The 12,271-nt window shown below is 42.4% G+C and overlaps 1 protein-coding gene across 2 annotated transcripts in view; it reads right to left on the bottom strand.

The window, feature by feature from the left end:
• LOC129853704 (ras GTPase-activating-like protein IQGAP1) overlaps window positions 1-12,271 on the bottom strand; it is an 87,747-nt gene that overhangs the window by 38,559 nt on the left and 36,917 nt on the right. For both annotated transcript variants that reach the window (XM_055920043.1, XM_055920042.1), the window contains exons 3-5: window positions 6,439-6,595; window positions 5,810-5,887; window positions 4,805-4,881 (exon numbers count right to left, since the gene is read on the bottom strand). In XM_055920043.1, coding sequence (XP_055776018.1) covers window positions 4,805-4,881; window positions 5,810-5,887; window positions 6,439-6,595 — 312 coding nt within the window. The remainder of the gene's footprint in view (window positions 1-4,804; window positions 4,882-5,809; window positions 5,888-6,438; window positions 6,596-12,271) is intronic.

Raw genomic sequence — 12,271 nt, 5'->3', positions numbered from 1 at the left:
ACAAAGATCTATACATCTGCATCCATCCACACTTCAGCTGCGCTTCAATACTTCAGAAATGAATCCTTCCTCTTGATTTGGGTTAGCAAGGAATCCACCATATTCCATTCACCTATGAAAGCATGTCAATCCGATCAGTGATGACTTGAAGGAAATGAAGGAAGGAAGGATGCATCCCAACAGGACCTTGAAACATCCATCTGCTTCAGACCGAACTAGGAGAGCGTCAGCCGAACGGCAATGTCCCCTTCTCCCCACAGGGGGGCATTGGGTGCTCAGAGAAAGCAGCAGTAACAATCCGTCCTGAGTCCCGTCAGCCTGAAACTAACCTAACACGGCAGGCGTAGAGAGACACCTAAGCGGAGTCCCCATTTCCGTTTTTCAGGGGAAACGGAAGTTGAAAATACTGTATCCCTGAAAACCAGAAATATCTGCTTTCTGCCAACGGCGCTAACTAAGGGTGGCCTGAAACAAACAGGTGGCTGGAAACGGAATTAAACTTTCATCTGCCAGCAGGTTCCTGATAAGTTGGCATTCATTATATTGGCCCAGTGCCTGTAACTGTGTGTACGAGGAGGCTATGATAATGCTATGTTAGCCTCTAAACTCTAAGTGTGTGTGTGTGTGTGCATATGTATGTGAGTGTAAACAGGGGCACAGGTCTTTTCCTTAGGGCTGTAGAGTCTGCTGAGACAGAGGTAAGGCCAAAGGTTTAATATGTTGTTAACCCATGGCTGGCTGGCAGACTCAGCCCTGCTGTGAGATAAACAGCTGACTGAGACTGAGGATAATGATGGAGGCTTCGTTAGATCATCCTGCTGACTTGGCCAATAAGCACGTAGGAAGGACACGGAACAACATCCTCCTTCCTTTCCCGCCACACAAACACACACTCTCCCCCCTCCTCATACACACGCATACACAAAACGTGACACCGTCACCAACACACACACACGCATGCCCAACCAATCCCATCATATCCGGAGTGAATACTTATGTTCAGTTTCCATTCTATTGTGGTGCCTTTCAATTTTTCCACTGTACTGAATTCTCAACAAAGACCCATTAGCCCAGTGTGTCTACTTCTCCTCAGAGCTAGTGTATTCCCTGGCTCCCAGTGGGGGTTAGACCAGCCTGCCAGGAAGGAAGATCACGCGTGTGTGCGTGTGTGTGTGTGTCCGCGCACACACAGGGAGGGAAGGAAGCTGATCCTCATGGGCCCTGACCAAACAGCAAAAAAAAATTAAGAAAACAAGCCAACTCGCTAACACGTTCACTCCAATTCTCTGCCACATTCAGATGCGAGCCACCCTTTTCTGTACACATTACAGTGTACATGACATAACTGTATACATGACAGTCAGTGCGGGCACAGAAAGCAGAGCCCGGGGGGAAAAACTGTCACTACAAAACCTCCTACTAGTAGCGACACTTTTGACATCACACAATGACTAAGTGTCACTACAGATGTGTTACTTCTACTAGCACCACTATTACCACACTATGACAGCAGCTCTCAGGTGAGACTGGAGACGGTCTCAAATGGCATCCTATAAATATTGCACTATTTAAATTATATATACACTGCTCAAAAAAATAAAGGGAACACTTAAACAACACAATGTAACTCCAAGTCAATCACACTTCTGTGAAATCAAACTGTCCACTTAGGAAGCAACACTGATTGACAATAAATTTCACATGCTGTTGTGCAAATGGAATATACAAAAGGTGGAAATTATAGGCAATTAGCAAGACACCCACAATAAAGGAATGGTTCTGCAGGTGGTGACCACAGACCACTTCTCAGTTCCTATGCTTCCTGGCTGATGTTTTGGTCACTTTTGAATGCTGGCGGTGCTTTCACTCTAGTGGTAGCATGAGACGGAGTCTACAACCCACACAAGTGGCTCAGGTAGTGCAGTTCATCCAGGACGGCACATCAATGCGAGCTGTGGCAAAAAGGTTTGCTGTGTCTGTCAGCATAGTGTCCAGAGCATGGAGGCGCTACCGCATTATTTTTTTTTACCCTCATTAATCTACACACAATACCCCATAATGACAAAGCAAAAACGGTTAATTTTTTCTTACTTAAGAATTCAGGCCCTTTACTCACTACTTTGTTGAAGCACCTTTGGCAGTGATTACAGCCTCGAGTCTTCTTGGGTATGATGCTACAAGCTTGGCACACCTGTATTGGGAGGAGTTTCTCCCATTCTTCTCTACCGATCCCCTCCAGCGCAGTCAGGTTGGATGAGGAACGTCGCTGCACAGCTATTTTCAGGTCTCTCCAGAGATGTTCGATCGGGTTCAAGTCCAGGCTCTGGCTGGGCCACTCAAGGACATTCAGAGACTTGTCCCAAAGCCACTCCTGCGTTGTCTTGGTTGTGTGCTTGTGGTAGTTGTCCTGTTGGGAGGTGAACTTTTGCCCCCAGTCTGAGGTCCTGAGTGCTTTGGAGCAGGTTTTCATCAAGGATATCTGTACTTTGCTCCGTTCATCTTTCTCTCGATCCTGACTAGTCTCCCAGTCTCTGCCGCTGAAAAAACATCCCCACAGCATGATGCCGCCACCACCATGCTTCACCGTAGGGATGGTGCCAGGTTTCCTCCAGACGTGACGCTTGGCATTCAGGCCAAAGAGTTTAATCTTGGTTCATCAGACCAGAGAATCTTGTGTCTCATGGTCTGAGAGTCTTGAGGTGCCTTTTGGAAAACTACAAGCGGGCTGTCATGTCTTTAACTGAGGAGTGGCTTCCGTCAGGCCACTCCACCATAAAGGTCTGATTGGTGGAGTGCTGCAGAGATGGTTGTCCTTCTGGAAGGTTCTCCCATCTCCACAGAGGAACTCCGGAGCTCTGTCAGAGTGACCATCGGATTCTTGGTCACCTCCCTGACCAAGGCCCTTCACCCCCAATTGCTCAGTTTGACTGGCCAGCCAGCTCAAGGAAGAGTCGTGGTGGTTACAAACTTCTTCCATTTAAGAATGATGGAGGCCACTGTGTTCCTGGGGACCTTCAAATGCTGCAGAAATGTTTTTGTACCCGTACCCAGATCTGTGCCTTGACACAATCCTGTCTCGGAGCTCTACGGACAATTCCTTTGACCTCAAGGCTTGGTTTTTGCTCTGACATGCACTGTCAACTGTGGGATCTTATATAGACAGGTGTGTGCCTTTCCAAATCATGTCCAATCAATTGAATACACCACAGGTGGACTCCAGTCAGGTTGTTGAAACAGCTCAAGAATGATGAATGGAAACAGGATGCACCTGTGCTCAATTTCGAGTCTCATAGCAAAGGGTCTGTATACTTATCTTATTTACATAAGTTTGTTATTTTTTATAAATTTGCTTTGTCATTATGGGGTATTGTGTGTAGATTGATGAGGCAAAAAAGTGATTTAATCAATTTTAAAATAGGCTGTAATGTAACAAGAGCTGTGGAAAAAGTCAAGGGGTCTGAATACTTTCCGAATGCACAGTAGAGAAGAAAGCCTAACGCTGGAGGAAGTGAAGTTAAATCCCTCTGAGCAGGATGAAAATAATACAGGTATATATAATACAGGTATTTCACTTGTTCTCACTGCACGTTAGGATTGCACATGAAAAGAAAATAGGCTTCAGATATAAAGATGGAACTACTGTATGCCTACTAATTAAAAAACAAAAAAGCTGAGTGAGAGACATACAATTCTACCCCAGCTTCCAAAACAACATCTGGCTTTACTTCTAGAGCCTGATGATATAATGTGTGAGAATGACATCATTGCCATCACTTGTACACCTGGACAATATTATCAAAGGAGACACTAAAAGACTTGAGACAGCCTAGGCCTATAGATTGAGTAATTTCCTGTCTACAGACGGTTTCAACGTGTACAGGAAGTCACCTCATCAGTTCCAAGAGTGAGTTTGGGAAATTACTGCTTATTGCCACACCTTTGTCACTCAAATGTTGAAGATGGCACATGTTTTAACCACAAACTGAAACCAAAAGGACCACAGACTATAATAGTTTCAAAGTCAACGTTCATCCAGTCTTTTTCACTTGTCTTGGTTCACACAATCGTGTTAGTTTTTCAAATGATCCCCTTTAGACAGTGATATCATGTAATATGCTTTTAGGACTCAAACCTCAGAAGATGAGCTAAAAACATACAATGCATTTGGAAAGTATTCAGACTTCTTGACTCATCAATTTACACACTATACCCCATAATGACAAAGCAAAAACAGGTTTTTAGTAATGTATGCAAATAAAAACAAACTGAAATATCACATTTACATAAGTATTCAGACCCTATACTCAGTACTTTGTTGAAGCACCTTTGGCACTGATTACAGCCTCGAGTCTTCTTGGGTATGGTGGCTGGGCCACTCAAGGACATTGAGACTTGTTGGAAGGTGAACCGTCGCCCCTGTCGGAGGCCCTGTGCGCTCTGGAGCAGGTTTTCATCAAGGATCTCTGTACTTTAATTTTTTTAAATGTATTTCATTTTTATACATTTGCAAACATGTCTAAAAACCTGTTTTCACTGTCATTATGGGGTACTGTGTGTAGATTTTTGATTTTATCCATTTTAGAATAAGGCTGTAACGTAACAAAAATGTGGTAAGTCAAGAGGTCTGAATACTTTCCGAATGCACTGTAGACCTCCAAAATATAAAGTGTAGTAAAGAAACAGAAACAAGAAATAGACTAGTGTGTGGTAGACACAAAGAGTAAGATGATGTAAGCAGTAAGCCTAAAGGGGAAGAGGGGGTCAGTAAGACACAAAAAAACATAGTGTTGGAATTCTGTCTTACCTTAATGCGTGTATGCAGTACACTACCTTGGGCATGTTTTTGCGATCGTACACATCTGTCGTTTCGGGATAGAATATCTGAAAGTAGAAACCAGAGGAGGCATTAGTCATGGATCTTTCATTAGTGTCTTCTGATACCTTGTTTAGTGCAGCGGCCAAGGAGTCATATCAAGAACACTACATCTTTCAGGCTGTCAGTTTCATTTTCAAGCTGTGGCAGTCTGACACTATTCCTCTGTATCCTCCTGGTCACTGCCACACACCTTTAGTTGCCTTTGGGTGTATTACAGTGTGTGCTTCTTTTCTCACTATACATACAGTACATCTGGCTGCTGTGTACGTGCATGTGTTTTCTCAGAAGGGAACAGCACTGCTGGACAACAGTGAATGGAACAACTGTGAAGCAACCTATTCCCCTGCCCTGATCATTCTTGTGAATTAAAATTAATAGAGTAACATTTTCAAGCATCAATAATGACAAGAGCCCATAATAACCATATGAATAAACAATATCTCATATTCATTAGTTGTATGTCTACTCATAAGATTCTGCTTCCCCAAAACAGAGGAATTGATCGATTGATTTGATCATCAAACAGGCATCTCCAGAGCGGTTCCAGTGTTACCATCACATGGCATGACGATAAGGTGTTAGCATTCTCCATATTAGCTCCAGTGGGAACACCTTTTGTCCCCACCCATAAAAGATGCATTGGTGCTGATAACACTCTATTTGTGGTAGCAATAGTAGTACAGGCACCACAGCTACACCCTCCTAGCGTTGGTCTCAGGCCTCTCATAAGAAAGCAGTAGAACGGCGTGCTCTATTTACCCGGCCCAGTGAAAGTCTCACAGGTGTTTGTCTGCGTAGGTGTGTCCTTTGTCTTAGTAAAATCTGTCATAAAACAGGCAACTCAACCTTGTGATATCACCAGTTACTACCAGGTTATGATACTGTATGCCACTGGAAGGAGGGACTTGGGCAGTGTGTGTGTGTTAGTTTTACCTTGGGCAGCCCTACAGATTCCATGGCCCGTAGCCACTGCACCGTGTTGTCGGTGTGTCTGAAGTGAAGTCCTGTGTGCTGGAGACAAAAAACAGGCAAAACAGAAACATTAGATCCCAACAACTGAGTCTGTTGTATATAACAAATAGCATGTTTTTGGTAGGAAACGCACGCACCAAGAGTTGGAGTGTGTGTGTGTGAGTGAGTGTGTTGTGTCAGCACAGCTGCTGGCTGTAGGGGGGGGTTGCTATCTCTCTGCCCCATGGGAGATGGTTGACAGGAAGTGGAAATGTCTGCAATGGATCTGGGATTAGACACTTCCTGTCTGTCTGACTCCATGGCGGTGTGGGGGGGGTACTAGATAGGGGAGGACGTGTGCGGGAGAGCAGAAGAACTAGATAGAGGGGGGGAACTAGATAGTGCCCACTGCCACCCAGATTTTTAGTTGTGTGTGTGTGTCAGTTTTATTCAGTATCCTAGTCGTTTAGTCAAATGAATAGTCTGAAAAATAGTGTCAAGTAACTTCACAAGAGCTTCAACAGAGCTTGATAAGAAATGGCATCATGCCAACTTGATAGAATGTTGATCTGAAGTGTAAGAGTATTCCGTGGTATGAGGACAAAGGTCACCTTGTAGCGGGCCTGGTCCCTGTCGTAGATCTTCTTCTCAGACACCATCTTGGGGGCGAAGAACTTGGCCAGTTTTCCAAGGTAGACTCCGTTCCTCAGACCCTCCTCTAGCTCTGTGGTGGGGGGCAGCTCCTCCTCTACACACGCCTCCATCCACCTGGGGATACGCACAAACACTGATCTCAGAACGGAAAACATGGAAATAAATAAAAAAGATTTCCTGCTTTGCTCCTTTGGGGAGGCACCCATTATAGCATAATTGACCTGAATGGGGATGGCCGTTCTACTAATTCTATGATGGCAACATCAGTTGTCATTCTTTTGGAGATAATTGGAACATAAACAGAGATCTCAACAAAATGGCCACATCTCTCAAGTCATTCATATGGAGCAATAGGGAAGAGACACTGATATCACAACAGAATAATACAGTAATTTTCTAGAAACACGGACCAATGTTTCCTTTCGATGATTTGTTAGGCTGGGTATAGGGTTCTGTCCTGCCATTTTATCCTAACGGTGAGGCCAGATAAACACAAGCAGAGACACTAATCCCAGAACTTCGTAGGTACATTTAACTATCACAGCTTTGAGGAGCTTATGGATAATGTCATTTCCATTTAAAAGGACCTATGAGCACCAACATGTGACATTCACAGAAGCATATCAAATTGGGTGTCAAAGAACCTATATTTTTGGGAAATTAAAGCATAGATACATTTTTCAACCATTTTCCATCCAAAAAATTAGGCCTAAGTAATGGCTTCGATTTCTGGTCAAACGTATTGAAAAGAGGACTTAGAAAACCCCTACTAGAAAAAGTTAGAAGAAATTAGAAATTTACAAAACGCAATATTGTTTAAGTAAAGACGCCTGCCAACTAATAACCACACTTATATTTAGTTTTGGATAAATAATTTCTGTAAGTTAAAGAACCATTGCCTTGTGCCTTGTAATTCCTTTACCAAAAACCCACACAAAGGCCTATCAATTAGTTTGTGTTTTTACTGATATACATTTAAGTGATTATAACTCATAATTCTGTTACCAAATCGGAATTCCAGCGATTTAATTGGCTACAATGGAAAATCATAGTAGTGACAAACCACATTTGGGTCACCTGCTACTGTCCTCCCTTCCACTGGCATACTGTTGTTCAGCTCATCTCTCTCATGTTACCTCTCCCGGATCTTACTTACACCTACCCATGAGCCCCCTCTCTTTTTATTTACTGTAACCAGCATCTGCACCCACTGAGCACCGACTGACACCGGATGTTCAAAAGTTATTGAAGGTGGGTCAGTCTGCCCGGACCTTGATTTCAACGTCCATAGACGTTTTTTGGGCCGGTCCGGAATGGCCTTGATTTGACCTGAATTTAATAATTTTACACATTCTTTCTCTCCCCAATTTCATGATATCCAATTGGTAGTTACGGTCTTGTCCGTACAGGAGTTGCAGCGATGGGACTCTGGAGAAGCAAAGGTCGAGAGCAATGCGTCCTCTGAAACACGACTCTGCCAAGCCGCACTGCTTCTTAACACACTGCTCGCTTAACCCGGAAGACGGCCGCACCAATGTGTTCGGAGGAAACACTACAACTGGTGACCAAAGTCAGCGTGCATGCGCCTGGCCCTCCACAAGGAGTCTCTATAGCGTAATGGGACAAGGACATCGCGGCCGGCCAAACCCTCCCCTAACCCAGACGACGCTGGGCCAATTGTGTGCCGCCTCATGGGTCTCCCGGTCGTGGCCGGCTGTGACACAGCCTTGGATCAAACCCGGGTCTGTAGTGACACCTCAAGCACTGCGATGCAGTGCCTTAGACCGCTACACCCCTCAGGAGGCTCCAATTTGTCCCAAACATTTACAGTGCAGTCCAGTACAGCACTCTAGAGTCAAGTACAGTATAATGTACTGGTAGTGTACTCTGTGATGTACTGTACTGTCCTACGAAGTCCAAACTTGTGAAACAGACGTCCATGATTGGTTCAGATTTGGTCTGGTCCGGAGCAACCAAATGTGGCCTTGTTTAGGGGCGAAGCTCATTAGAATAATAGCCAGTGTGTAGAACAACACCCACACATGCAAAGGATGATATTGCATTTTTCTAATTGTGTACCTATTCAGGATACATCACCAAGAAGAGAATGGCATTCATATCCATAATTATGCATTTATGTGTAGTACAAATCAGGGACCCATGATGTAATTCCATCGTTCTGTAATTCTTACTGTAGTTCAATACCCAAAATTTATGTTTTCATACTCAAGGTGTCATATGATAGCTGACACCCCATTCTTTCTGCAGTTTTGGGAAAACGTGGCCGCATAAAGGGAGGATTGACACATATCAGAATAAAAAGAAACACATGGCTTTTCTCTGCAACTTCACTATTACACTTCATTATTATCCTTTTAATTATTATTTTCCAGTTATTACCTCTAAATGTTAGTCTGGTATACAAATTAAGAAATGTCACATTTTGATATTGACAACTTAACACATCCACTATCAGACTCAAGACATGTAATTTCACAATTGCATTACACTTCCCTGCTTTTCTTTCCCTTTTTATTTATTTTTAGTTTTTGATGCGTACATTTTGGTTAAATGTACAGTACCAGTCAAAAGTTTGGAACCATTTCCCTGTTTGACCGCTAGGTTTTGTAGGCATAAGACAACAGTAACATACAGCACCAGTCAAAAGTTTGGACACACCTACTCATTCAAGGGTTTTTCTTTATTTTTACTATTTTCTACATTGTAAAATAATAGTGAAGACATCAAAACTATGAAAAAACACATATGGAATCCTGTAGTATCCAAAAAAGTGTTAAACAAATCAATATATATTTTATATTTGAGATTCTTCAAAGTAGCAACCCTTGGCCTTGACAGCTTTGGCATTTGTAGTTCTTTATGTTAGCCACAAGTTAGGGGGGAAATTAGCTATTCATGGGTTGCACGTTTCGTCACAATATTGTTTTGAACATTTGTTTTGGACTGATGACCAACTGAGCATTCTACTTAATGCAGTGTCAATGAGCACAGATGAAGATTTCATCAAAAGTGCATTACAGTGTCTTGGAAATATAATGACATTTCAAAAGATGGCAAATAATTAGTAGGACAAGCTTTTATCATCATTTTGATGTCACCAGATTGACTTTAGATGCAGTATAACGTTAGCTGGCTAGCTAAGATTGAGGGGAGACAACCAGATTTTTGCTAGCTAACGTTAGCATTGCTAGCTATGACTAAGTTTGCTAGCTAATGACAACATTGCCATCATTATCATGTTGTCAAATTTCTACTTTAGACAGATGGCAAAGTTATTTCCTACTAAATATTTGCCTACTTTACCAATGTCATCGTATTTCCAGGACACTAGTGTAATTTAGACTAAACAGTCGTTAGCCTCCATTCAGAATGACTGGGGTTCTAATGATTTTCGGGCACCTCAATGGCGCCGCCGGCAGAGGGCCGCTTGAGAATGTTCATAACAATGACGTGTGACGTGACGAAGGTGCAACCTATGAATTTTCCGCTCGTTCTTTGGCTTCAGTTAACTTCTCTCAATATGAAAGCTGTCGTCATGAATACAAGCAGATATAAACAAACAGAACCTTGGTCTGTCCCTTAACTGAGATCTAAGAGCATGTGAGCCATCACCTGACTGAGCATGTGAGCCATCACCTGACTGACTACACTAGTGCCATGAGAGTCAATATTGGCTTTTGCCTGTACCTACAGTCCACGTCCAAGAACAATGTCGTCAAGCTTGTCAAAAAGCACCCTAGAAGCATCTGGATGATCAAGACTCTTGGAAGAATGTTCCATGGACAGATGACTCAAAAGTCTAACTTTTTGGAAAACATGAGTTCCATAATGCCTGGCGAAAACCAAACACTGCATTCCACAATAAGAACCTCATACCAACGTTTAAGCACGGTGGTGGTAGTGTGACGGTTTGGGGACGCTTTGCTGCCTCTGGACCTGGATGACTTGCCTTAATAGAAGGAACCATTAATTCTGCTCTGTATCAGAATTATACAGCAGAATGTCAGGCCATCCGTCTGTGAGCTGAAGCTGAACAGCAGCAATGATTCAAAACGGAAAATAAGTCTACATGAAACATTTCTAAAAAGCAACAAATTTGAAGTTTTGGGATGGCCTAGTCAAAAGTACCGACCTAATCCCAATTGAGATATTGTAGTAGGACTTGAAAACAAGCAGTTCATGCCTGAAAACCCACACATGTTGATGAGTTACAGCAGTTCTGAATGGGAGAGTGGGCCAAAATTCCTCCACGGCGACATGAGAGACTGATCAACAACTACAGTAAGTGTTTGGTTGGAGTTCTTGCAGGTAAAGGTGGCACAACCAGTTATTGAGTGTAAGGGGGAAATTACTTTTTCACAAAAGACATTGGGTGTTGGATAACTTTGTTTATGAAATAAATTAAGTATGTAATTGTTGTGTTATTTGTTCACTCAGGTTCCCTTTAACTAGTATTAGGTGTTGGTCGAAGATCTGATAACATTCAATATAAAAAGAAAATGCAAAAGTAGAGAAAATTACAAAGGGGGCAAATACTTTTTCACGGCACTGTATACAAGCAGCTACTGACATAACACATTACATGTCAGTGTGTCTATATATGGACTGACATGCTTGGTGATGATAAACCGTCTCGGTCTGTGGCATTAATTGACTGGTACTGACCCAGTGGACCCAGAGAGAAGAGGCCATTGATCCAGCTCCCACAATCACTGTCCAGCATAAAAAAGGCTTTTTGGAACCAACACCTTAGGCCACACATTAGACTGGGGAGTTTTTCAGGATGAAAATAAATGGAGGCAAAATCCTTGAGGAAAACCTGCTTCAGTCTGCTTTACACCAGACACTGGGAGGGAAATTCACATTTCAGCAGGACAATAACCTACAACAAAGCCAAATATTCACTGGAGCTGCCTACCAAGAAGCGAGTGAATGTTCCTGAGTGGCAAAGTTACAGTTTTAACTTACATCTGCTTAAAATTCTAGGGCAAGACCTGAAAATTGCTGTCTAGCCATGACCCCCAACATCTTGACAGAGCTTGAAGAATTTTTTAAAGAACGGGCAAATATTGCATAATACAGTTGTGCAAAGCTCTTATGGAGACTTACCCAAGAAGACACACAGCTGGAATTGCTGCCAAAGGTGTTTAAGATGTATTGAGGGGTGAATACTTATGTGGGGTGAATAATTACTAATCAGGGTATATTTTTATTCATCTTTAAGAAAAGAAATCCCTTTGACATTTGAGTATTTTGTGTAGATCGTCAGTAACATTACAACATTAAAAAAAAATATGAATTCTTTAAACCTTTACTCCTGGGAATTGGCCTACATGGACAGGGCTAAATTGAAATGTGTTTTAAAGAAATATGAAAATAATTTGCATAATCATGGTAGCAATTGAAAAGGAACAATTTTAGATCAAAAGGTGAGTACACAACAGTTCACCTGACAAGACTGAACCCAAACATTACTGTTGATTTTATTTGCATTTTACGTTTACTCTACTTTTCACCACATTTGTTGATAACGAAATCTGAAAGTACTCTGGATACATTCAGTAAAATAATATTCCTGAAAAATGGGAGGTAGATGCAACATAAGACAAAACAATTACAAGGGTTTAAATGAGAGGACCAACTGGTATCTCCAAATGCCCCCACACCTCTCCAAAGTGTGCACAGTTCCTAAGTAATTTCAATGCACTTTTATGACTCGAAGAGTCTTTAACGATAAGGTACTTCTTTTTAGCTCTCTTAGCTGTGCAG

This window comes from Salvelinus fontinalis, chromosome 4, assembly GCF_029448725.1.
Source record: "Salvelinus fontinalis isolate EN_2023a chromosome 4, ASM2944872v1, whole genome shotgun sequence".
NCBI lineage: Eukaryota > Metazoa > Chordata > Actinopteri > Salmoniformes > Salmonidae > Salvelinus > Salvelinus fontinalis.
This window is presented reverse-complemented; position numbering and strand designations above follow the sequence as displayed.